Consider the following 23,486-nt stretch of genomic DNA (forward strand, 5'->3'; position numbering starts at 1 on the left):
CCCCTCAAAGCAATGGAACGTTCTTCTGTCACACGCGAGGATCTTACTCTGTAACGAGCTTAAGGCCGTAAGTTTGTTTCACGCTTAACACCGCAGTCAGCAATATTGTAGCTATATGACATGGCTGGCTGTAAAAAATATCGTGTCAGTGATTGATATTTTTAGCAAAGATTCGCGCCGTCACGCCAAGTCACCGAGTCTGACCACCGACCCACTACCTCCATGAAGTCGCCTCCAAAGACAAGTATGGGATGCTGGAGGCCAAGTCCAACAGGGAATCCCCACGGGGACAAGACGCATATACATAAATGCCCCGTACACACGTATGTAGAGCGATGTACATTAAACACTCATCCTTTCTATTGACACTAGCTGTACCATCATCTTCTGATGTGCCGTCAGGATCATGTGGGTTTCACTTGTATATATAAGTATAAAAGCGGGGAACGGATTGTGGGTTCGAATCCCTGTTCGCCCCGATTATGTTTCTAGGTTTGTCAGCACCATACCCGTGCTCGTGGGTTTCACCGAAGTGGTAAACGTCTGAGACCTGCATCACTTCGGGACTTTCCTCCCACATTAAGCTGACACGCCGTGATATAACTGGAATACTGTTAAAAGCGGCGTTACACCCAACTCACTCACTCACTAAGTATGAAAGTATATCCATTGTATACACACAAGCACCAACAACAAAGCATCAGATATTTTCATGAACGTCATAATTGGCACAAATCGAAAATTTTGAAATCGAAAAAATGTAAAACAGAATTGCAAACAAAATTCAGTAAATATTCAAATTTAAATATTCCCTCGCAAAAAAAGGTGAATTATCAGTTCGGTGTAATTTGTTTCTTGTTCTCATGTCGATATATGGGCATTACCCATCTGACACCTTCGTCTTCGTTTCTTACTGCAGCGTGTATCTAAAGTTTATTTCACAATCAGCCATGTTTTCCTTGTATCTTCTGTCAAATATCTCATTCTGGGCCACGGTGAAATAATTTTTCCAGTCGCCAACTTCACCTGAAATAACGGACAAAAGGAACGATAATCTCATTGAATAAATATGTGTTTGTAAATAAGTATATAAATAAGTCGTAGTGTCCTAGCAATTTCAAGATGCCATCAGCAATAACCAGCCACGAAAATGGTTAGTTGGTTTTTACACTCCCTTAAAAAACTAACGCAAATGCACATGTATGGATTCATGTCACGCATCAACGGAAAGCAGCTGAATCTTCACATATGACACACTATACCACAGTTGACACTAGTCGCTTATGTAGACATGTCAAAAATCAAAGGTCAAGACATCTCCTGCTCATGAAAGTTATGAGGGTACGATTCGGACCTTAGGGAATGAAGGCCCACTCGTGCTGAAGTATCCGCTGTGACAGAGTCAGTGGATGACGTTGTCGAACCCGTCTGTCCAACTCATCCCATAAATGTTCGATGATGTTAAAATTTTGTGTTCGAGAGGCCCAGGGCCCACTCGTGCTGAAGTATCCGCTGTGACAGAGTCAGTGGATGACGCTGTCGAACCCGTCTATCCAACTCATCCTATAAATGTTCGATGATGTTAAAATCTGGAGTTCGAGAGGTCCAGGGCAGGACTTGAATGTTGTTAGGTAGGTCGATGTCGGTTGTGCTGTGTGTGTTCTGGCATCGTGCTGGAAGACGGCGTTGGCTTTCTGTATAAATAGAGTAACGTGTGGCTGTAGACTTTCGCCTCCGCGCTGTTGTGCAGCTAAGTTGCCTTGAACGGGAACCAGATTGTCTTGCCATTGTGCGAGACCGCCGCCCACACCACCACGCTACCTCGATCGATCCTGTATGCAGTTAGGTGCCAAAGCTTCAGCTTGAGTCTATACACCCGACATATTCCATCTGCAAAACGGAGGCGACAACATGACAACACTCAACTACACCTTTGCCTTCGTAGTCGACGATGTTGGTTCGTCAGAATAACACCTCGAATGAACCTTGGCACGAAGACCTGTCTCACGGTTCGTAAATGTCTGGGCTGATATGCAACGCAGTGTAGTTGAGGTTGCCGAAGGTGTCGAACGTAGATGTAGCAGTCCTTGGCTATGAAGGTCACACGTGGTCTACCGGAACTGGAAAAGTCATGCGTTGTCTCTTGCTGGTAACGTTTCCAAAGTCTCGTATTTTGGGGGTGGGGAGACATGACACACCCTGGCTTGGCCGACCTGGAACCACCCGTTCTGCCTCACCCCGTCGCGGTTTGTGATTGCTGCTGTGTAATCGTCCAGATAAATAGGACAGGTAAACAAAAACACGGCACTATATATTAATTTATAGACCTTTTCTTCATATTCTTATGCAGATTGGGCAAGTGGCAATGACGAATTTGCACGTTTGTCAACTGCATTTTTCCTTAGCTGCGTTTAGGCCAATGTATCAATGATGATATGATTTGGACCTAAAATTACATGATATTCCTGTATCGTTTTGCATTTCTCGTTTTTGTTGAGTATTATATCTCTCTAAGGACAGTGCGAACACACGGGCATCGTCAAATATCTAAGAAAGCATTTGTGGAAGAGGGACCAGGTCAGAAAAGGCTCCCGAAAGGATCTTAGCGTTATCGTTGTCATAAGTATTAGAACAGGAAAAGTACGAATCTCTATCAGTGGGTACTCCACTTCCCTTGACAACCACCTCATCAGTTAAAGTCATTACATTAACGATCCAAGTGGACCATTAATGGTTCAAGTGCTGGCAAATGTACTCACCTTTTCTGTACATCAGAGCTGAACCGTCAGATGCTTTAAAGAATTTGCCTTTCGATTCCTTCATTTTGTTGAAACTCGTCAACTCTTTTACTTTAAGGTAGAATTCCTCTGATTTCTCAGCATTCAGAAACTTTGCTAACTTTCTAATACCGGGAAGTGGATCCTGGAAAAAGATGAAATATAGGATGACATTAAGACAATAATGAATAGATATATTCATCCCCACCAAACACTCTCGTTGTATATTTCGGGACAGTTATTGCACGGGAGATTATATAAATAAAGGGCAAAAATGGTTTAAGCGTTGGATCGTCACGTCGAAGACTCGGGTTCGACTCCCAACATGCGTACATTGTGTGAAGCCCATTTCTGGGGTCCGCCCGTCCATTGCTGGAATAATGCTAAAAGCGGCGTAAAACCAGACTCACTCACTCACTTGAGTATTTCGGACAGACAAGGGCGATTCAGGACGATGTTGATGTTACAATGTATGCTTGGCTGTCTGAGTTATTGTTGTCTGTGTGATCCTACAAAGGTACAATACCTGTCAAATAACTCTGAAAAAGCTCATTTATGCTGGAGATTGAAAAAGAAGGGTTTTTTTCAAATGACGTCACGGGGATTTTTACGATATCTTAGGGCTACGATAGTTTCGAAAATATGCTTCAGCAGTCTACGATTTCCTTACGTTAGCTTTAGCATAATGTTAGGCTGAAGTCGTTTCGAAAATCTGGCCCCGTACCATCAGTCAGTAATTTGTCTGTCTGGAGAGGAGCTGACTGCGGCATAAAACAACATTCACGTACTCACTCACTCTAAATAGTTCTAACCTTTCTCATTCAGAAGTAAAGGGAAATAATTTTCCCATTTCCCATGATAGTCATAAACATTGGAAAGTTTCTTGTGGTGGTGGAAGAACGACACTGCCATGTCCTTGGGGTTTCGGAGAATGTAGATGATTTTGCACTTCTTCTCAAACACACCACGTGGCAGCTGCTCGGCAAGGCAATGTGTGTTTAAAATTCGCGGGGACGGGAACTTCTCTAGGGCGTCATTTTCGGTGAATTCTCAATTCAATTTCTCCTTGTTTATAACAGTCTCTGTGTCGCCTGACAGAAGAAGGCGGACCATTTCCCACACCCAGTGAGTGCCTGGAATATCACAACAGAGAGAGATCAGTTGATATTTTGAAGGGAGGAGTAGTAGCCAAGTGGTTAAAGCGTTCGCCGAAGCGTTCGTCAAGCCGGAGACCCGGGTTCCATTCCACACTGGGTACAATGAGTGACGTCGCAATATCACGGTGGGAAAGGGGGCACCAAAACCGGCTTCACACATTGAACCTATGTGGGAATCGAACCTGGGCATTCGGTGAGAGGAGCGAACCATTTAACCTCTCATCTTCCCGAGGCAAGTGAGTTTACTGACTATAAAAGTCCAGTTTCCACCCTTGCCGAACTAGGCTGGTATTATGGAGTTACATTTTGGCTGGACTAACGAGTCTATGCATAGTCCAATAAAAATCGTGCACTGAAATTGAAATCCGGTTCGTAAAGTGTCATGCAGATTTCTGTCGACTGCAGGATTTGCAAAGCATGTGCACCGCTAACTCGTTGTAAACAGATATTTTCTAAAAATTGTCATGTTTTTAATCAAGGTGCTCACGTGATTTGATGCACTTCGCGATATAAGACTCGTTTTATCACAATATAGATCTTGATTCTCACAGTCAGATTGTCTTGACTGGGCGCCACCGTTTTGTTTGAAGCAAATGCAAGTGATACGAGAGGTTGAATCTGATTGGTCAATAGGAGAGGCATAGAAAGGACATAACTCGTAATAGCCATTGGTGGCGCTACGATCGAGCCCAGAAATTCCAGCCTAGTTCGGCAAGGGTGGAAACTGGACTTTTAAAGTCAGTTAACTCCCTTGCCTCAAGTCAGTTAACTCCCTTGCCTCGGGAAGATGTTAACCTCTAGGCTACCCCACTGCCCCGTGTACATAGAAGAGAGAAAGGTGTAAGGGTATGTCGGGATCTGCTGCATCGACAGTGGTTTTAGTCCAACCTTCAGCGGTCAGCACCACTGCCCAATGCTAGAATGTTTCGCCAAAGTGGTAAAATACCTTTGTAATGCTTGACGACCGCCTCCGTGGTCTAGTGGTAGAGCGTCCGCCCGGAGACCGGAAGGTCCGGGGTTCGATCTCAGGCCGCATCATACCAAAAGACGTTAAAAGGTGGTACTTGTTGTTACCCTGTCTGGCGATCGGCATTAAGGGGCTAAAACAAGGACTGGTCGGCTCGGAGTCAGTATACTGTGTCTGAGTGGGGTATTCATGTTAAACTGCGGCATGATATCTCAGTGGGCTAGCACTATAAATCGGCATCAGTCCGGACAAGTACAAGCAGCCGCACACACACACACACGTGCATGCACGTCGCTATGGGTCTTGGACGCGACGTTAAACCCAATTTCACCTTCACCTTGTAATGCTTTACCTTCTTATCACATAAAGCCCCTGTAATTGAACTGAAATCCTGAAACATAACCCACCCACTCACCTTTGTGAATATTATCCTACAAATGTTAAGCATATTGGTCAAATACTTTATAATATTTGTTTCTGTTTGAGCGCTCAGGCAAATGGCTGTAAAATCACTATGCGACTTCATTACCGAAAGAATTATATTGTCACATACGTTACAAAATCCTCAAGGTTTCACTCACACACGAGGAACTTGATGGATGTCCTTAAAACCGAAATTTTCACACACAAAATAATTAGATACACCTGTCCTATTTTTCATGAAGAATTCAAACAACCCTGCCTATTCTGCATCTGATAGAAATCATAGCAAAGGAAAATAGAAGTTATTTCTCGAATACTCACCACATTTAGGATACGCGCTGACAAAGATGTCATCCTCTCTGATGGGGAGGTCGCGCATGCCTTTGACAGCAACTTCAACGGGGTGATCAGCGTCATCTTTTTGGTACAGATGACCATCTACTTCCGGGAGAGTGATGTTGTCTCCGCCACCAAAATGCAACGATCTGCATCGGGCTTTGGTGACACGCCATCATCCATTAAACTAACTACCTTCTTACGACCAACTCGCATATTAGACCAATTCAAAAACAGCAATTCACAGAATAATTGAACGATATTGTACAGTACATTATAGTAGAGACAGTTAAGGTTAATCAAGCATTACAATGTTAGGTTAGCTTTTAATAACAGGCGTCCAGGCGCCCGTTCCTCAAAGCGGTGGTAGCGCTAAGGTGATCGTAACTTCGACCAAATTGTGGAACGAGGTCCTGATGTAAGTAAACATTTAGTTCTTAATTTCATAAACTTTCCTCCATGTCACCGTAGCATAAGACAACATTTGCCCCTGCAGTGTTTTATTGTACGATACATGGGATAAGGCAAGCTTCATTAGTCTTCTAATATGCCGAATTTAAGACTAACCTCCGCCCACTGGCGCGTACGATTGTAATGAAAGGAGTATCGGTTGGTCCGCGACATAATTGGTCTATTATGTTTTTAAACCCTTTTGAACGTCTTATTAGTAAATCTTTTAAATAATGAACAGATTTTTCAGTCAGTTTGTAAAATGACTGAAATATTTAGACATGTGAATCACATTTTACACATTGGCAGAAACATATAATAATATAGCTTTTAATGATAGTTTTGGGCGTTATTTTTGTGTTTTTGTTTTTCATGGCCTGGAGCCCACTTAATGAGTCTGAAAGATCGCTTTGGGTTTTTGGCGTTTATTTATTTGATCGCTGTGCAGGGCGGTTACTATCCCCATTAATACGGCTGTGAAAATTGATTGATTATTTGGGAGCCTATAGGATTGTGTTTCTTTTTGGGGTTTGTTGATATGGATGCCGAATCCTGTGCGTTTTGTGCCCGGGTCAAAGGGCCCGTCTGTGTAAATGTGACACCAATTTGGCCATTTTCGTGAATGTATGCTATTGTGGTGGATTTAGCGGTATTCGGATCAGTTTCTTTATTTAGTCTGGTGGAGAGAGATATGTCGATTTGTGGGGGGGGGGGGGGGGAGGGTGGAGTTTGGGTGTGAAGGTGTTACTTGGTGCTGCATGTGTTTAATTGTAAATTATTTAGGTTGTGTGTATTTAGGTAATTCATCATGCATTGAGAGATTGGTGTTAATTGAGGGTTTTTGCGAGCTAGAGCTTGGAGCCTGGGGCTTATGTTAGTTTTAAGGATCTGTTGGATTTGTTGGTTTTGTTGAGTTGAGGCCCAGTAACCTATTGTTGCGGATATGTAGATAATACCTCAAAGTTTATATTCACGCTGTCCTTAAAGGACCAGCTGGTCTCTTAATTGTCACACTCAAGTAGTTGCGTTAGCGAACAAATCGACTCACGGCAGCTAGTGAGGCCTGGGAAGAAGCCAGAGATTAGTGCCACTTTAATAGCCTGTGGTATTGGTGTCATCACTGCACCAAAGTGTGGCCCAAGCCGTAATGTTTACGTTTGAAAGCACGCAGTCGCAGTCTATACAAAACGCCGGCGTGTATTCTTCTCATCCAATCAAGATAGAGCTTTCTTAGCAGCTTCGGCACGTCTGTAATCAACTTCCTGTTTGTAGCTTCAGCTGTTTACGGATTGACTGGACCATCACTTCGTGTGTCACGTTTGCTGATAGTGTGCGGGAGTTTTGCATGTTATTTCTCAAATTAAGTTCCACTCGCCAAACATTATGCCATATCTTGGCGGAAGGAGACCGAAGAAGCGAAAGTTCAGCTCAAATTTGTGTGACGAGGGGCTAGAGAACGAAAGCGCCGACCCGCCGGCCGATGATATGGTCAGCGAAAACAAGTCTGCGAATGTCACACGCGATTATGCCAATGAGAGAGAGGTCCAACCTGGTGTAAACTGCCTGACAGATTCACGTGATAACAACATACCGACAGATTGTGACAACAGTGCACCGACCATTGCGGGTTCCCAGTCTACTGGCGACGGTCTGCACAAGAAAAATGGGCAGAAAAGTGTAACTAGCCGGGACGAAATCAGCGGATTTCGTTACGTGGATGTCAATTTGCTGGTGTCGTTTATAGCCAAGTTTCCATGCCCCTCGTGCGGTAAAGCACACCTAGGATATTCTGACCCCAGACAGATCGGTGTCAAGGAGGAGACTGTTGGACAGGCGACAACACTGCAGTTCACATGTGGAACTTGTGAGTCCAATATGTTATTCACCAACTCAGCCAAAGCAGGGCCTAATTTTGAGGTGAACTCGCGGTTTCCAGCTGCTATGTTTTCTATTGGGAATGATTACGATAAAGCCAAACAATTATGTGCCAAGATGAAGATGCCCAAGCCGCTTCAGTTTAAATCATGGATGAACAAGCCTCACTCTCCACGTCCTCGCTCAATGTCTGACGTCACACAACAAAGTGTTACTAAACATTAAACAGTATCCACACACTCTATAAATAAATTATTTGAAGTACAGTAAACTACTTTTATAACGAACTGACAGATAGTACAAGCTAAATTTTTGGTCCCGGCCATTTGCTGTATAGACGTTGTATATATGCATATAACAAACTATGGTTATAACAAACTAAAACTAGCGGTCCCTTTGAGTTCATTATAACTGTAGTTTACTGTACTATAATTAGAGCCTGTTTAATAAATTACCTTCCAAACTGACTTTGATTTTTGGACCAAAAATCTGTTCAAAGGAATGAAAAAATCTAGCTTAAGACATGTAAGAGAGAGGATACGTGCCTTGAGGATATGGGCCACATTAAGCATGTCAAATGTTATTTATAAGCTATGTCTTAACTAGGGCCAGGCAAGAACACACATGAATATGTTCGTTGCTATCTGAAAGGTCAGTTTACAGAGAAATAGCATGTGTTATGCTGCATACTGCACCTTATCACTGCATTCCTCATTTCCCCTGTAATATAATCAGTTCACGTTCGTTGTTCATGGCGCAGAATTGTAATATTATCTAAGTGTGAGAGATCTTTCTGTTCACAGATATGGCAACCAAACTATTTATTACTGATGTCTTAAAAAATCGAAGATAAGATGTGTATCGCCATGACTCAAGCGAAATAAGATACTCATTATAAACTTCTCTTTCAGTGATTGAGAGAACATATTCACTTGAAAGTATGTGTATAACTATGAAAGTGGGTATGGACAATGCTTGGACGTGAAAGTAGTTTCTGATCAGACTCTGAACATGATTGGTCATTTTCTCTGAAAATATACCTCGGAGGTGACGCACAGCCATTGTAAGCTGGGACTGTATTTGACCCGTTCACCTCGCTTGCACATGACTGTCACGATTTAATAATCCTAGCTTGCAGTTGACGGCAATGAATACCACATCGGATGGAAAAACTGCAGAAAACTGCTTCAATCTGTTTGGATTTGAGTTCAAAGTTCACTCTTTTTTATGGCAAATTCGGGGGCAGGGGGCCCAGTGGTCTAAGGTATTTTGATTTGCTGTGCAGAGTTGTGTCCCTTAGGCATGCCAGAAACCTATGATTTGGGGTTCAAATCTCGGTTCGCCCCGATTATGTTTCTAGGTTTGTCAGCACCATACCCGTGCTCGTGGGTTTCACTGAAGTGGTAAACGTCTGAGACCTGCATCACTTGGGGCTTTCCTCCCACATTAAGCTGACATGCCGTGATATGACTGGAATACTGTTAAAAGCGGCGTAAAACCCAACTCACTCACTCACTATTGCAAATTCAATGACTGTAGTTACTCAGTTGCAGGTACTCACATGGTTTTGTTTACAGCAGCGACAGAAACTGAGATTTTTTTGTCCACTAGTCCTTATAAATGATAACATGTGTAGCATAACCCTTTAAATGGCAAATTTCAACTATGTTAACTATCAGACAGTTTTGTAAGAACTATAGGACTGGTGCCAATTTCTATCGCTGTTACAGTCACCATGCTGGAACTATATTTTTATGAAGTTGTTGTATACATGTATCTTTTGAATATGTTCAGGTAAAAAACTTTTAAATAATTGACTACATATACCGGTATATAAGACTAATGACAATTAAACACAGATGAACAGTTAGTGCCAACAATATGTACATCTGCAAGCATGTTTAGGCAGCAACCTGTTTACTGTATAGAGACAAATTACCCCATTTCCTACACTCACAGCCAAGTCTTCTTTTTTGGTTATGGAAGGGCGAGGTTGGTCATTTGATCTATTCTTTCTCCACATCTCAGATTATCTCCCTTGTTTCAGATCTTGGTGGATCTGTTTTATGTGTGGATGTCTGTCTGTTTGGTTTTGTGTTCAGTGGGCAATTCTCTGTTGTGAATCGGGAGTGATTTATGACATATTTTATGTCAATCAGTCTGGTCCTCCGAAAGTTTTTACCATCTCCAACATCATGTTTATCATTCACTGAAGCAGTGCATCCCAAAATAAACAAAAATATATATATAAGTGCAATAATCTCTGACGTGACGTTAAACCCCATTTCACCTCACTACTGTTTCGTTTCATTTGTTGATAATTTTTATGCGTACCTCAAGTTTGACAGAACTCTCAACAGACAATCTCCAGGCTGTAGTCCGAGATGTTTCAACTCTTTCTGTGTCACAAACTGTGACATGTTAAGCATGTAAAACTGCTGAGGAATCTTTGTTAGAGTACTACATGACTAGACTCACGTTTGTTGACGATACCTGCAGATTCACTGTTGTCTCAGTGCTCCAGATAATTTTTTGAGTCGTTGGGTACTTACTCACACGTTATAATTCACATTGGGTATTATAAATTGTAAATTGTTATTATAGTTTTCTTTATATTCAATATACCATATTCGACGTAATGAGTGCCCTGGGCGCTCTCAAAATTAGAAATAAATATTAGAATATTATTTGGTGAAAAAACCCAGTTGAAAGATAAATTTCGTGGTTTATGCTGAGAGCCTGAAATGTTTATGTACGACAGATATATTTTTCCAGAAGTTCCACATAATTATCAGTGCATATAACACACAAGTGCGTATTACAAATGTATATGCAAATAACTAAGTCTTGTGTACATTGATCAATCGGAAGGGGTGCTAATTGGGATTGTTCACTTGCCAATATATTAGCAAATATTGCAGTGGGCGCTTATTAGAGCTGGGCGCTTATTACGTCAAATACGGTATACCGGGTATGTTAAAGAAGTCATGTGTGTTGCAGTAAAAACAGCCATGACATCTTTAGTCATGTGAACAAATCAGGTGTTCCTTTACTTCTTTTTAGTAGTATTTTTTACTCCCTTAGGTCCAGTTCTTTTGGCGTTTTGAAACCAATTGAGTGATAAGTTATATATAAGTATCTGCTTTAGGCTCTAGTGTTTCTTTGCATCTGTCCATGTGCATTCATGTGTATGTCACATACATGTTTCACACAACCTCACTTCAGTGATTCCTAAGCTAAAAGGCCAGACCTTTTTTAGAACTTGGTTCATGAATCCGCTGACTGAATTCTTTTTGAAAAGTAGTGTGTTTTATTTCACTGACCATAAAAAATCATTTACTGTCATTATAGTCGATATAAACATATTGTTCATAATGATATGATTAATACTTGTAAAAGCTCCCCCCAAAAGTCTGGCTGAAGTGCGACATAGAACTTTTTATATTATTTACTGCAGTTGAATTCTGTAATGAAAGATTTGAAAGGCATACAGGTATGCAAGCTGAAAAGACTACATTGGGTAAATCTGTTGGTTTATTTCAAATGAAATTAAATTGTCGTGAATATACTTAACTATTTGTCTTTGTCTTTGTCGAGTTTGAACGCAGAGCTCGAGATAACTTTTTGAGCAATTTAGTGTTTGCACGAAGGTATTTATTTTAATTGGGTTATTATTATTCATTGGATAACTAGTATTTTTTCACTTATCTATTCATTACTTTATTTTTTACCCAAATGAGTAAGCATTTTGAGATTTAAAAAAAAATGAAATTATGATTTTAGATGTATATAACGGTTCTTTACATGCTTATTTAGGCTTGACTCGGAAAGTAAGTTAGCTTGTAATTGTGTTTTGGAAATTTATAATATCATTGTGTTGCATTTTAATCATTGGATTGTCTGATTGTCTGGCCCAGACTCAATTATTTACAGAATGCCGTATATAGCTTGAATATTGCTGAGTGTTGCGTTAAACAAGAAACAAACAAAACAAATCTAATCAAGTTATCAATGCAACTGAAGCAATCAGAGGGAATATTTGTGTTCTGAGTGGTTTTTCTTTTGTTAAGACAGAAATTTCCAAATCGAGGAATCTTTCACTTACATTGAGTGGAAAGAACAATGAGGACACGATGCTCAAAGTCAATGTTTGCTCAGGGTTTATAATACCTCCCATGGAGAGTTTCAGATTTTCATGCAGCGAGGCACCGTACCACTATCTGAGTAAAAGACTTTGGTTATTTTTGTCCGGGGTCCCAGGGACTCTTAGCCAGTAATTTAAGGAGACCCGGGTTAGAAAATGGGGGTCTCAGAAAAATGTCATAATATATATTTCAAATAAAACAGCAAGTGCTAGCACGTGAAGATTGTAAAACTTTTGACTCTATTGAATTTTTTGAATGATGATGCATAGAAACTTGTTTTTAAAGCGGCATCATATAATGAAGTGGCAGCATTCATTGCTGAACATGTGCTTAAAATGTTTCTGCATTCCAATGGATGCATCACAGCATTTTGAAATCACTGCCTGGTAAATATACTTTTTCACATCTATCAAAATCAACAGATATTACCGTTATTAGCCGTTCTTATCTGATTCAAGTTCTCTGAGTTTGGGAACTGCCTTGTCATCAAACATATTTTTTTTGTAGTATCATTTTTTTTGGTAGCTGATAAACATTACAAAAATTACATTTTTTTGTTAAACTTTTGAATGTATTATCATGGATTGAGAAAAATAGTCATGATCAGATCATGATAGAGAAATTGATTCTTTTAGAATGGCTTGAAGATACAAAACATGAGTATTGTGATTATGATCTGACAATGATTAGTTTTTTGTAGCAAAAACGTGAAGATTATTGAATATTGACATTGTATTAATTAATTCATGGTACATTAAATGATGTATTCAGTGTTTTTGTTTTGACTCTGCTGGTAAGAAATCATAGATTCTGTTTTGTTTTGCTAAGGTCATGTATAATGAGATTATTAGATGAGTCTGTCCATTTCTTGAATGTAATACATATTTGTTCCTAATATTTGATATTTATGATATGGAAACATGAGCATGATGAGGGTAATATTCTCTTTATCATATACTCACCACCAAAAGAAACGCAAATACCATATGAGACTTAGTCATATTCAAGAGACATTAGATTGGTCGATGCACCAACAGACATACTGGTATGTTGTGTGAACTGATGCTCGCGAATGCATCACATGTGATGTCATAGATCCATGACTTGAGATGCACCATTTGTCTCGTGCAGGATTAACGTGCAAAGTTTGGAAATCATGTGCAGCGTATCATGAAAATAATAAAGACACTCTGTGGTAACACTTGACTGATTGTTAGTCTTGTCATAAAGTGGTACTCATTGGAAACATCTCTTCTTGACGTACATACGTCTCTCTATGATTAAGTTTCTTTTGGAGGGTTGGGTAGGCTAGTGGCTAAAGTGTTTGCTTGTCTCATGGGAGACCCGGGTTTGATTCCCGAAATGGGTACAATGTGTGAAGCCCATTTGTGGTGTCTCCTGTCGTGATATTGCTGGAATATTGCTAAAAGCGGCGTAAAACCTCCCTCACTCACTCACTCACAGACATTGGGGGTGAATATATGATGTCATGCTTTAAATAATCGATCTTTAATTTGTAATTTCTCTCAGTGAAGTTACTTTATTAACCGTGTATGAATACAGTGTTTGAGTGTACCGTCCTATTTAATATCATATAGTGTCAGACTTGCAGATGCTTGTCTACAGAATCCACTTCAGCTGATGCCTATCTGAACCTTTTGGGAACGATGGTCAATAGTTAATTGAGCAAGCAGACATTTACTCAATGTATGGAGATTGAAAATTATAAGTTCCTGTTAGGTGCCCATATTTGCATATTTATTGTTTTGGTTTATTGCTTTGACAATTAACATTGTCCATTTATAAATCATATATCAACTTATCCTGATATTTATGATATTGATAAAATCCTGGGTCATTTTTCATGTTCTATGTGTTATTTCAGTTTACGGGGCGGTCGGGTAGCCTAGTGGTTAAAGCGTTCGCTCGTCACGCCGAAGACCCGGGTTCGATTCCCGACATGGGTACAATGTGTGAAGCCCATTTCTGGTGTCCCCAGCCGTGATATTGCTGGAATGTTGCTAAAAGCGGCGTAAAACCATACTCACTCACTCACTATTTCAGTTTACCATGGCTTACACATTGGTTGTCCTTGAGAGAGTTCAGATTTAAAGTCACATTGGCAGGATTTCAGACATGATGTGACTAGAGTGTTGTCCTTGAGGATATCTAGCATTGACTTGCATTGTCTATTATTGGCTTGCATTGTCTAATTTTGTCAAGCATTCCTCCAATAATATTTTGCATTGTCTAGTAACTGCATCGTCTTGGTTTGTCTAGCATTGTCTTGGTTTATCTAGCATTGTCTTGGTTTGTCTAGCATTGTCTTGGTTTGTCTAGAATTGTCTTGGTTTGCTAGCATTCTCTTGGTTTGCCTAGCATCGTCTTGGTTTGTCTAGCATCGTCTTGATTTGCCTAGCATTGTCTTGGTTTGTCTAGCATTGCCTTGGTTTGTCTAGCATTGTCTTGGCTTGCCTAGCATGGTCTTGGTTTGTCTAGCATTGTCTTGATTTGCCTAGCATTGTCTTGGTTTGTCTAGCATTGCCTTGGTTTGTCTAGCATTGTCTTGGTTTGTCTAGCATTGTCTTGGTTTGTCTAGCATTGTCTTGGTTTATCTAGCATTGTCTTGGTTTGCCTAGTATTTTCTTGGTTTGTCTAGCATTGTCTTGGTTTGTCTAGCATCGTCTTGGTTTATCTAGCATTGTCTTGGTTTGCCTAGCATTGTCTTGGTTTGCCTAGCATTGTCTTGGTTTGTCTAGCATTGTCTTGGTTTGTCTAGCATTGTCTTGGTTTATCTAGCATTGTCTTGAAATGTCTAGCATTGTCTTGGTTTTTCTAGCATTGTCTTGGTTTGCCTAGCATTGTCTTGAAATGTCTAGCATTGTCTTGGTTTGTCTAGCATTGTCTTGGTTTGTCTAGCATTGTCTTGGCTTGCCTAGCATTGTCTTGGTTTATCTAGCATTATCTTTGTTTGCCTAGCATTGTCAAACATTGGATGATAGTGTTCAACAGTCTTGTGTCATCTAACAATGTTAAATGTAGTCTAGCAATGTCAGTCAGCATTACCGAGTTTTGTCTTGTATTTTCTGGCATTGTCTTGTAGTATACTCTAGTATGGCCTGGCCTTATCTAGTTATCAGCATGTGTGTAATATATGCAAATGATGCTCATGACAGCCATGGTTAGAGTATTCAGGTTATATTATGTCAGGTTATATGTTCAGTGTTTTGTTTTCTAATAGTGCTATGTTTTTAGCATTTGTTGTGTTTATGTGTTGGGCAGATCTCCATCTGTGCGTCAAGGGTATGGGAGATCAGTTTCTGTAACATCGCTCAGAATCGGTTGTATGTCATGTATATGTTCATCATAAATCAATGTGCATGATTTATACTACTCAAAAGAAGTTTAAGAACATCCACAATTGGAAAGCTGTGTGTTGCAATACCCACCAGCCATGACAGATTAAATAAAGTTATGTGAATGTGAAAAATGTGTGTTCTTTTTCCTCTTGGGTAGTATACAATGGTATATGTTGTATTTGTCTATTTTGATGTTGTACCTTCTGCAATATCATTCAATTTTGCTTTTTGTTTCAAAGTTTTGTTGTTGTTTTTTTATTTTTGTTGCTTTTCCATTTTCTTGTATTACAGTTTTCTTGATAGCTCTGTCAAAGAGACAACATGTGTTCTCAGGTAAAAGACTTCATGAAATACAAGCTTTAGCAAAAATACCCACAAAAAAATGTTTTAAGAGACCTTTTCCGTATTTTTTTCTTTTAAGATCTGTCCACTTGTCACAAAAATAATTTATAAGTAGCCCTTGGGGTTTTGAAATTTTAACTTTTTTCTTGTGTTCCTGTGACCAATTATGACTTAATTTATTTGTAATCAGTACAAAATACTATTTTATTATTTTCAAAACAACTCTTTGCCATCAACCTTGTGGTGAATTGGTACATCTTACTGATGTAACTTAGAATATTTTGCCTTTCATCCTAAAACAACCCCAAAAATTGAAATTGGAATTTCTATTCAATGAAAAGTTAATTTAATCAGAAATCTTAAGACAATACCATGTTTATCCCAGAAACTTTGCTTGAGGATCCTTGTATTCTCCTGTGACTCCTGCAGTGTTGTGAGAATGTGATCAGTTCATTTTGTTGTTACAATCAGAATCATCCTCAGTTATCCAGGGTATGTTCATTCTTATCTTAGGTACCCTGGACCCATCGTTATACCTTTGTTTTGTTTTCAGTCAAATTATACTGTTCTTTCATTGTTGAGTAAGTGAGGTTGGTAGGGAGGAAAATCAAAATATTTATTTATTATGGCCTTAATAGCAGTGTCCTGGATGAGATCACTTCATCTTCCTGAGGCAAGGGAGTTAACTGAAAGTCCAGTTTCCACCCCTGCTGTACTAGGCTGGAATTATGGAGTTATATTTTGACTAACTAGTATTTGAATCAAAATCGCATAATGAAATTGTGCAGATTATGGCCGATTACATGATTTGTAGAGCACGTGCACTGTCATCTAGGCATCGACAGATATTTATTTAAATCTTTTCATGACATTCATCAATGTGCTCAAGTAATATGATGCACTTCCTTATGTTACAATAAAGATCTTGATTATCGATCCGCAATTTTGTTTGATGCAAATGCAAGTGATGTGATGTGGAGTCTGATTGGACAGTAGGAGGGACAGAGAAGGGACATAACTCATAACAGCCACTGGTGTTGCTACGGTCAAGCCGCGAAATTCCAGCCTAGTTCGGCAAGCGTGGAAGCTTGACTTTTACCGTGAGTTTACTCCCTTGTCTCAGGAAGATTGATGTCACATGTGTTGTTAATATATTGTAGCCTTAGGATTAGGAAATGGCTTTGGTGATGACTGATCACAATGTTCACATAAACTGTGATTAGCATGTCATCAACTTATTGAGACTATAATTCAAAGCATGTAATTTAATCCAGGGTTTGATTTAAAGAACTTGATTTTACATGAAAAGCTAGTTGCACGAGACAAAACCTTGTTGCACCCTGGTCCCACATGGTACAGACTCCATTTTTTACAGGCTGTGGTCATATGGTTGAGGGGTGGTCGGGTAGCCTAGTGGTTAAAGCGTTCGCTCGTCACGCCGAAGATCCGGGTTCGATTCCCGACATTGGTACAATGTGTGAAGCCCATTTCTGGTGTCCCCTGCCGTGATATTGCTGGAATATTGCTAAAAGCGGCGTAAAACCATATTCACTCACTCATGTAGTTGAAATATTACTAAATGTGGCATTAAACAACAAACAAGCAAAAGAATTTTTCCATCTGTCCAATTTTTATTACTTATGTGTGATGTTTACAATACAAAAACACACACTCATAAACATGCTAATAATCTTTATTTATTTGAATGTTGTTGTCAGTCTGAGATTTATTTATGGAACTGTGTTGAGATAGGACATATTTTGTTACTGTCAATGAATAATTTTATTATACTTGGCAGCAAACATCCTACAATATAGCTTATTTACAATGTTCGCTTACTTTTGTCCATCAGTATATATATATATATGTCGTATTTATTCAGTTCAGTGAGCATGGTCAGAAATTAGGTATGGCTGCCAATGAACATGATGAACATGATGAAGGACTTTGTTGTATATTTTGCAATACTTGTGACAGTGATGAAGAGCACCTACAGTAGATACATGTGATATGGATTTGTATTGTGGATTATTAAATGTTATTGTTCATGAGGTAGTATACAGTGGTATAATAAATTGTTATGAACATTGATTTTTTTTTGTTATTTTGAACTGTTTCAGCTCACAATAGAATCAGAAATGTTTTAAAAATTATTACACCATAGCCAGAGTAAATTTGAACTTTGAAAGCCCCCATTCGGCACATCATTAATCCAATTTTAATATTGTTTTAATCATATAATGTACACAGAATTGAGGACCTCTGTTGATGGGTATTTTTAAAACTTTTGGGTACATGGTTTTGTCCTTGCCATAAAAGGCAACTAGGCTAGTCGTAAAAGGCGACTAACGGGATCGGGTGGTCAGGCTCGCTGACTTGGTTGATGCATGTCATCGATCCCAATTGCGTAGATCGATGCTCATGATATTAATCACTGGATTGTCTGGTCCAGATTCGATTATTTACAGACCACTGTCATATAGCTGGAATATTGCTGAGTGCGGCGTTAAACAACTAACCAACCAACCAACAACATGTTTTTGTCATTAAATGCAAGGCTTCTGGCATAACATTATTTTCATTTTCTGTGAACGCAGCAGTGTCTTGTGGTCAGAAGATACTTAATGCCATTGATGTGGTTCTGGGTCACTGAACCCCTGAAGACCCAGGTTAGACTTGGCCTTCAGGAATCCATGTTTGTCACCTCTTAGGGATCGGATGATCAGGCTCAGGCTCGCTAACTTGGTTGGTGCATGTCATTGTATTCCAATTGCGTGGATCGATGCTCATGCTCTCAATGACTGGATTGTCTGGTCCATGTTCATACGGCCGTCATATGGTGGGAATATTGCGGAGTGCGGCCTTAAAGAACAAACAAGAAGACTTCGTATATGAGGGGGGCACAGGTGGCCCAGTCGTCTAAGGCGCCGCAATTCACTGTGCAGAGTTGCGTCCCTTGGGCACGCCAGAAACCTATGATTGTGGGTCCGAATCCCGGTTCGCCCCAATTATGTTTCTAGGTTTGTCAGCACCATACCCGTGCTCGTGGGTTTCACCGAAGTGGTGGGCTTTCCTCCCACATTAAGCTGACACGCCGTGATATAACTGGAATACTGTTAAAAGCTGCGTTAAACCCAACTCACTCACACTCACTCGTATATGAGGATTATACTAGCGCTTCAAAACCTTGGGTTCTTAGGTCATGCTTGTCTCCATCTCATTAAAATCAGATTTAGTTCTCGCTATCGCCATACAAAGATCTTGTTTAGTGGCAGCGAGAACTCAGATCTTATTTTAATGAGACTGGCTGCCAGTCTGACTGCTCACCTGGTTTGGACTTCACTTACAAGCAATAGAGTGCTGTGGACCAGTCCAACCTGGCCCCCAACAAGTGACATAAAGTGTCCCTATAAATTCAACCTTGAATATCCTGTGTCATGTTGTTTGTTTGTTTGTTGTTTAACACCGCACTCGGCAATATTTAAAGCTATATGAAGGCGGTCTGTAAATAATCGAGTCTGGACCAGACAATCCAGTGATTGACATCATGAGCATCGATCCACACAATTTGGATACGATGACAAACAATTCTCAGTTCACATAACCAGAGGGTACCTACAACCTGTACTACCCCGAACCAACAATTGCAAAAATCACATCAAAGTATCATTGTTAGACAGTGTTACACAAATTAATTATCAACATTCACCATGAGACCCCCTCCTCCATGGACTTGTGGTAGAGAAAGCGGAGGGTCGGGGGTTCGATCACTGGCCGCTTCATACCAAAAGACGTTAAAAGATGGTACTTGTTGTTACCTTGTCTGGCGATCGGCATTAAGGTGCTGAAACAAGGACTGGTCGGCTCGGAGTCAGTATACTGTGTCTGAGTGGGGTATTCGTGTTTAACTGCGGCATGGTATCTCAGTGGGCTAGCACTATAAATCGGCATCAGTCCGGACTAGTACAAGCAGCCACACAAACACACACACGTACATGCACGTCGCTATATAAGTGCAATAATCTTGGACGCGATGTTAAACCCAATTTCAGCTCACCTTACCTCAGAGACCTGTACTTTAATATCAATGAATTTAACATGGACTTATTGAAGATGGAGCCAGATTTTCAACTTCTACATCACGTCTACATCAGGGATAAGGAAAAGAAGCAACGGTAAGTGCACATTTTATTTACCACATTAGCAGACCCGTGAAGATCCGGGGTAGAATAGGTGACGAACCCATGCGGAGTCCGTATACTGTGGGTAATTCGTGTGAAACTGCGGCATGGTATCTCAGTGGGCTTGCACTATATCGGCATCAGTCCGGACTGGTTTGTTTGTTGCTTAACGCCGCACTCAGCAATATTAAAACTATATAACGGCGGTCAGTGAAAAATCGAATCTGGACTATACAATTCAGTGATTGACATCCTGAGCATCGATCTACGCAACTGAGACACTAAGATATGCATCAACCAAGTAAGCGAGTCTGACCACCCGATCCCGTTAGTCGCCTCTTACGACAAGCATAGTCGCCTTTTAAGACCTATTCTACCCAAGATCTTCAAGGGTCAGTCCGGACTACGCGATTGTAGTTCCCCTCCTGTTCTGCGGTCTACAGCCTGCCGTTGTTTTATCAATGATGGGCACTCAGCGTGGTAGCCCCGGTACGATCTCACTCCACCATTTTCTTTATGACACCTCTTTGACGCCATTCTATTGTTCGAACGCTCCATTACTTTTCAGGAATGGAGAGTTGTTTGTCAACTGTACATCATTTTGAACCAAGATTGGAATAATTTCCACTTGGAATAGACGGAGCTATTTTTTACATTTATTGACAAATAAATAATTTCAATTACTTTCCGAAAACATGTGTCACCAGCGGGTTCGAACCCGTATCGTTTGATTTGAAAACGTGTAATTGTCAACCTCAGCTTCGGCAGAATCTTTGAAATAAACTTTTGAATAATTTCATAATTTTGTATAATGCTTAAAAGCTCAAAATAATATGTGTATATTAATGTGTCCGAGCAGGTTACCTACAACAATGTTCATATTTACAGCAATGAGATAAACCCTTGACGAGAAATACAAATCAGGTAATATAAATATCCTTGTTCGGGGCTCTATATTTCCTAATATTCCTGTCAGCATGTATTGACAATATGCAAGCGATTGATAAATACTAGTTTTGGACCCAACGAAATTATAAGCTGTGTGCCATTGTAAATGTCAGCTCGCGACGGAGCTTGGCGCACGTGCAACAGCGACAGAGAACGCACTCCTCGTGCATCACGCAAGGGCGACTCACACTGTATAAATACAGACAACAAAGAGTCCTGGTTTATTTTTCAAATATTTTCCACAACAGAATATTTTGTCAAAGTGTAAAAGTATGGATGAGTTTTAGGTAGGGTAGTAACTCTCCATTCCTTTAAAATAATGGGCCTCTGATCCATTAATATTAAGGAATGGAGAGTTACTCGGACATTCTCCTCTACTTTTAAAGGCCGGCGTCACACAGTAGTGTTGTTGTCTCTCGCGCAGGGGCTTTGTGTGAATGGGCGTCCTTCAGTTGAGCCGAGCGCAGTGAGCGAGTACAACGTTCAACCTTGTCCATTGATAGCGTAATACCAGGAAGACGCACCGACCCAACGAGAGTGTGGTTTGTAGGTGTCCGGTGTTGACATTAGGGTCGCAAGGTAAAACCTCACAATCCGTTTGTCTTGGATAGAAATAGCGACCGGGTGAGAATAAACGACCAGCGAACGATGACCTGTTAACGTAGTGAATTTGCGGACACCGTCATCTGTTGAATTAGAATTTGCAGTCCTGACTGTTTCTCCCGTGCACTGATTGTAGACCTCGTCCACACGGATAATACGCTTCATGTTTAAATCCAAGATGGCGCCGTGTTTTCTCGTCGCTGTGACCTGTCTGACTGTGGTGTTGGTGGTTTGCCCCTGTGCGTGTCAGACAGTGGACCTGTGTTCATCCTTGCAACCCCTGGCGCCTCTATGCGCCAATATGACGTACAATATCTCGTCATTCCCTAACGCCTTTGGTCACAGGAATGCAGAAGAAGCGTCCATAGCTATTCATCAGTTCTACCCATTGGTGAAAATACAGTGTTCAGACGTGATGGTTGACCTGTTGTGTTCAGTGCACTTTCCTAAATGTGACCCCGTGTTTGGCAGGATTCCCCCATGTCGGGAGATATGTGCCTCGGCTCGACTCGGGTGTGAAAGTTTGATGAAAAGGTTCGGATTTGAATGGCCGATTGGTTTAAATTGCAATAATTTCCCTCGTAAAGCGAACAACGTTAATTGTATGAATGTCGAGTCCCGCATGACAACTACAACTACAACAACCACAACTACGACTACGACTACGACTACAACGACTATGGCACCGATGTCAAACATTCCCGACTTCTGTCGGAACCTACCATACGGGAGGCCGTCACTTCCGAACGTTCTCGGACATTGGACATTCGTTGACGCTCGGAGAAACATAGAAAGGTTCATATCAATGATAGCCAGCGGATGTTCGGATAGACTGTCACAGTACATGTGTGTGCTTCACTATCCGACCCACGAGCCAACGACACAGAAGCCAATTCCGCCATGTTGGGAGTTCTGCCTGGCGGTGAGAACACAATGCCTGTCCCATCTCCCAATTCCCAGGCCACGTAGCTTTTATTGCGAGCGTCTCCCAAGTAAAATCACCCCCGGTTCCAAGTGCTGGGGATATGATATGAAAATGTACAGCGCACCCAAGTTCCCATGAATTTAATTATTTATAAATTGATAATCCAGTTGCATGTGACAAGTCATTTTAAACTTGATAAAGTCGCATTTTGTTTTGTTGTTTGTTGTTGGTTTGTTATTTAACGCCGCTCTCAACAATATTCCAGCTATATGACGGCAGTCTGTGAAAAATCGAGTCTGGACCAGACAATCAAGTGATTGACACGAGCATCGATCCACGCAACTAAGACACGATGACATGCATCAACCAAGTCAGCGAGCCTGACCACCCGATCCCGTTAGTCGCCTCTTACGACAAGCACAGTCGCCTTTTAAGGCAAGCATGGGTTGGTGAAGACATTCTATCCCGGATCTTCACGGGACAGTTCGGGCTAGTACAAGCAGTCAGACGCACACGCACACGCACACACACACACACACACACGTTAATGCACGTCGCTATACAAGTGAAATAATGAACGCGACGTTAAACGCCATTTCACCTCTTACACGCACCATGACGTCATTTGCAATAGAAATGACTATGAAAACGAGTGAGCGAGTTGGATTAAACGCGGCTTTTAACAGTATTCCAGTTATATCACGGCGTGTCAGCTTAAGGTGGGAGGAAAGCCCGAAGTGATGCAGGTCTCAGACGTTTACCACTTCGGTGAAACCCACGAGCACGGGTATGGTGCTGACAAACCTAGAAACATAATCGGAGCGAACCGGGATTCGAACCCACAATCATAGGTTTCTGGCGTACGCAGGGGACGCAACTCTGCACAGCGAATAACGGCGGCTTAGACGACTGGGCCATTTAAAATGAAAAGGAGACCAAATAAGATGGGCGATTCCACCTGAAAACTTGAAAATCTAGACTCGCGGGAAGAGTAGAAA

General features: G+C 40.9%; 1 protein-coding gene and 1 pseudogene across 1 annotated transcript; one reads left to right on the forward strand and one right to left on the reverse strand.

Moving 5' to 3' along the window:
• Positions 1-910: 910 nt before the first annotated feature.
• LOC139477315 (sulfotransferase 1C2-like) lies at positions 911-7,228 on the reverse strand (annotated as a pseudogene).
• A 14,197-nt stretch (positions 7,229-21,425) lies between these two features.
• Positions 21,426-22,649, forward strand: LOC139477405 (frizzled-5-like). Its single transcript, XM_071259969.1, has one exon. The coding sequence runs from the start codon at positions 21,727-21,729 to the stop codon at positions 22,624-22,626; it is 900 nt and encodes a 299-aa protein (XP_071116070.1). The 5' UTR covers positions 21,426-21,726; the 3' UTR covers positions 22,627-22,649.
• The last annotated feature ends 837 nt before the right edge of the window (positions 22,650-23,486 follow it).

Source organism: Haliotis cracherodii, unplaced genomic scaffold (assembly GCF_022045235.1).
Source record: "Haliotis cracherodii isolate W230 unplaced genomic scaffold, xgHalCrac1.p SCAF_33, whole genome shotgun sequence".
NCBI lineage: Eukaryota > Metazoa > Mollusca > Gastropoda > Lepetellida > Haliotidae > Haliotis > Haliotis cracherodii.

Excerpts from the sequence above, each read along its gene's own strand:
- LOC139477405 (XM_071259969.1), top strand. The coding sequence starts at position 21,727 with ATGTTTAAATCCAAGATGGCGCCGTGTTTTCTCGTCGCTGTGACCTGT.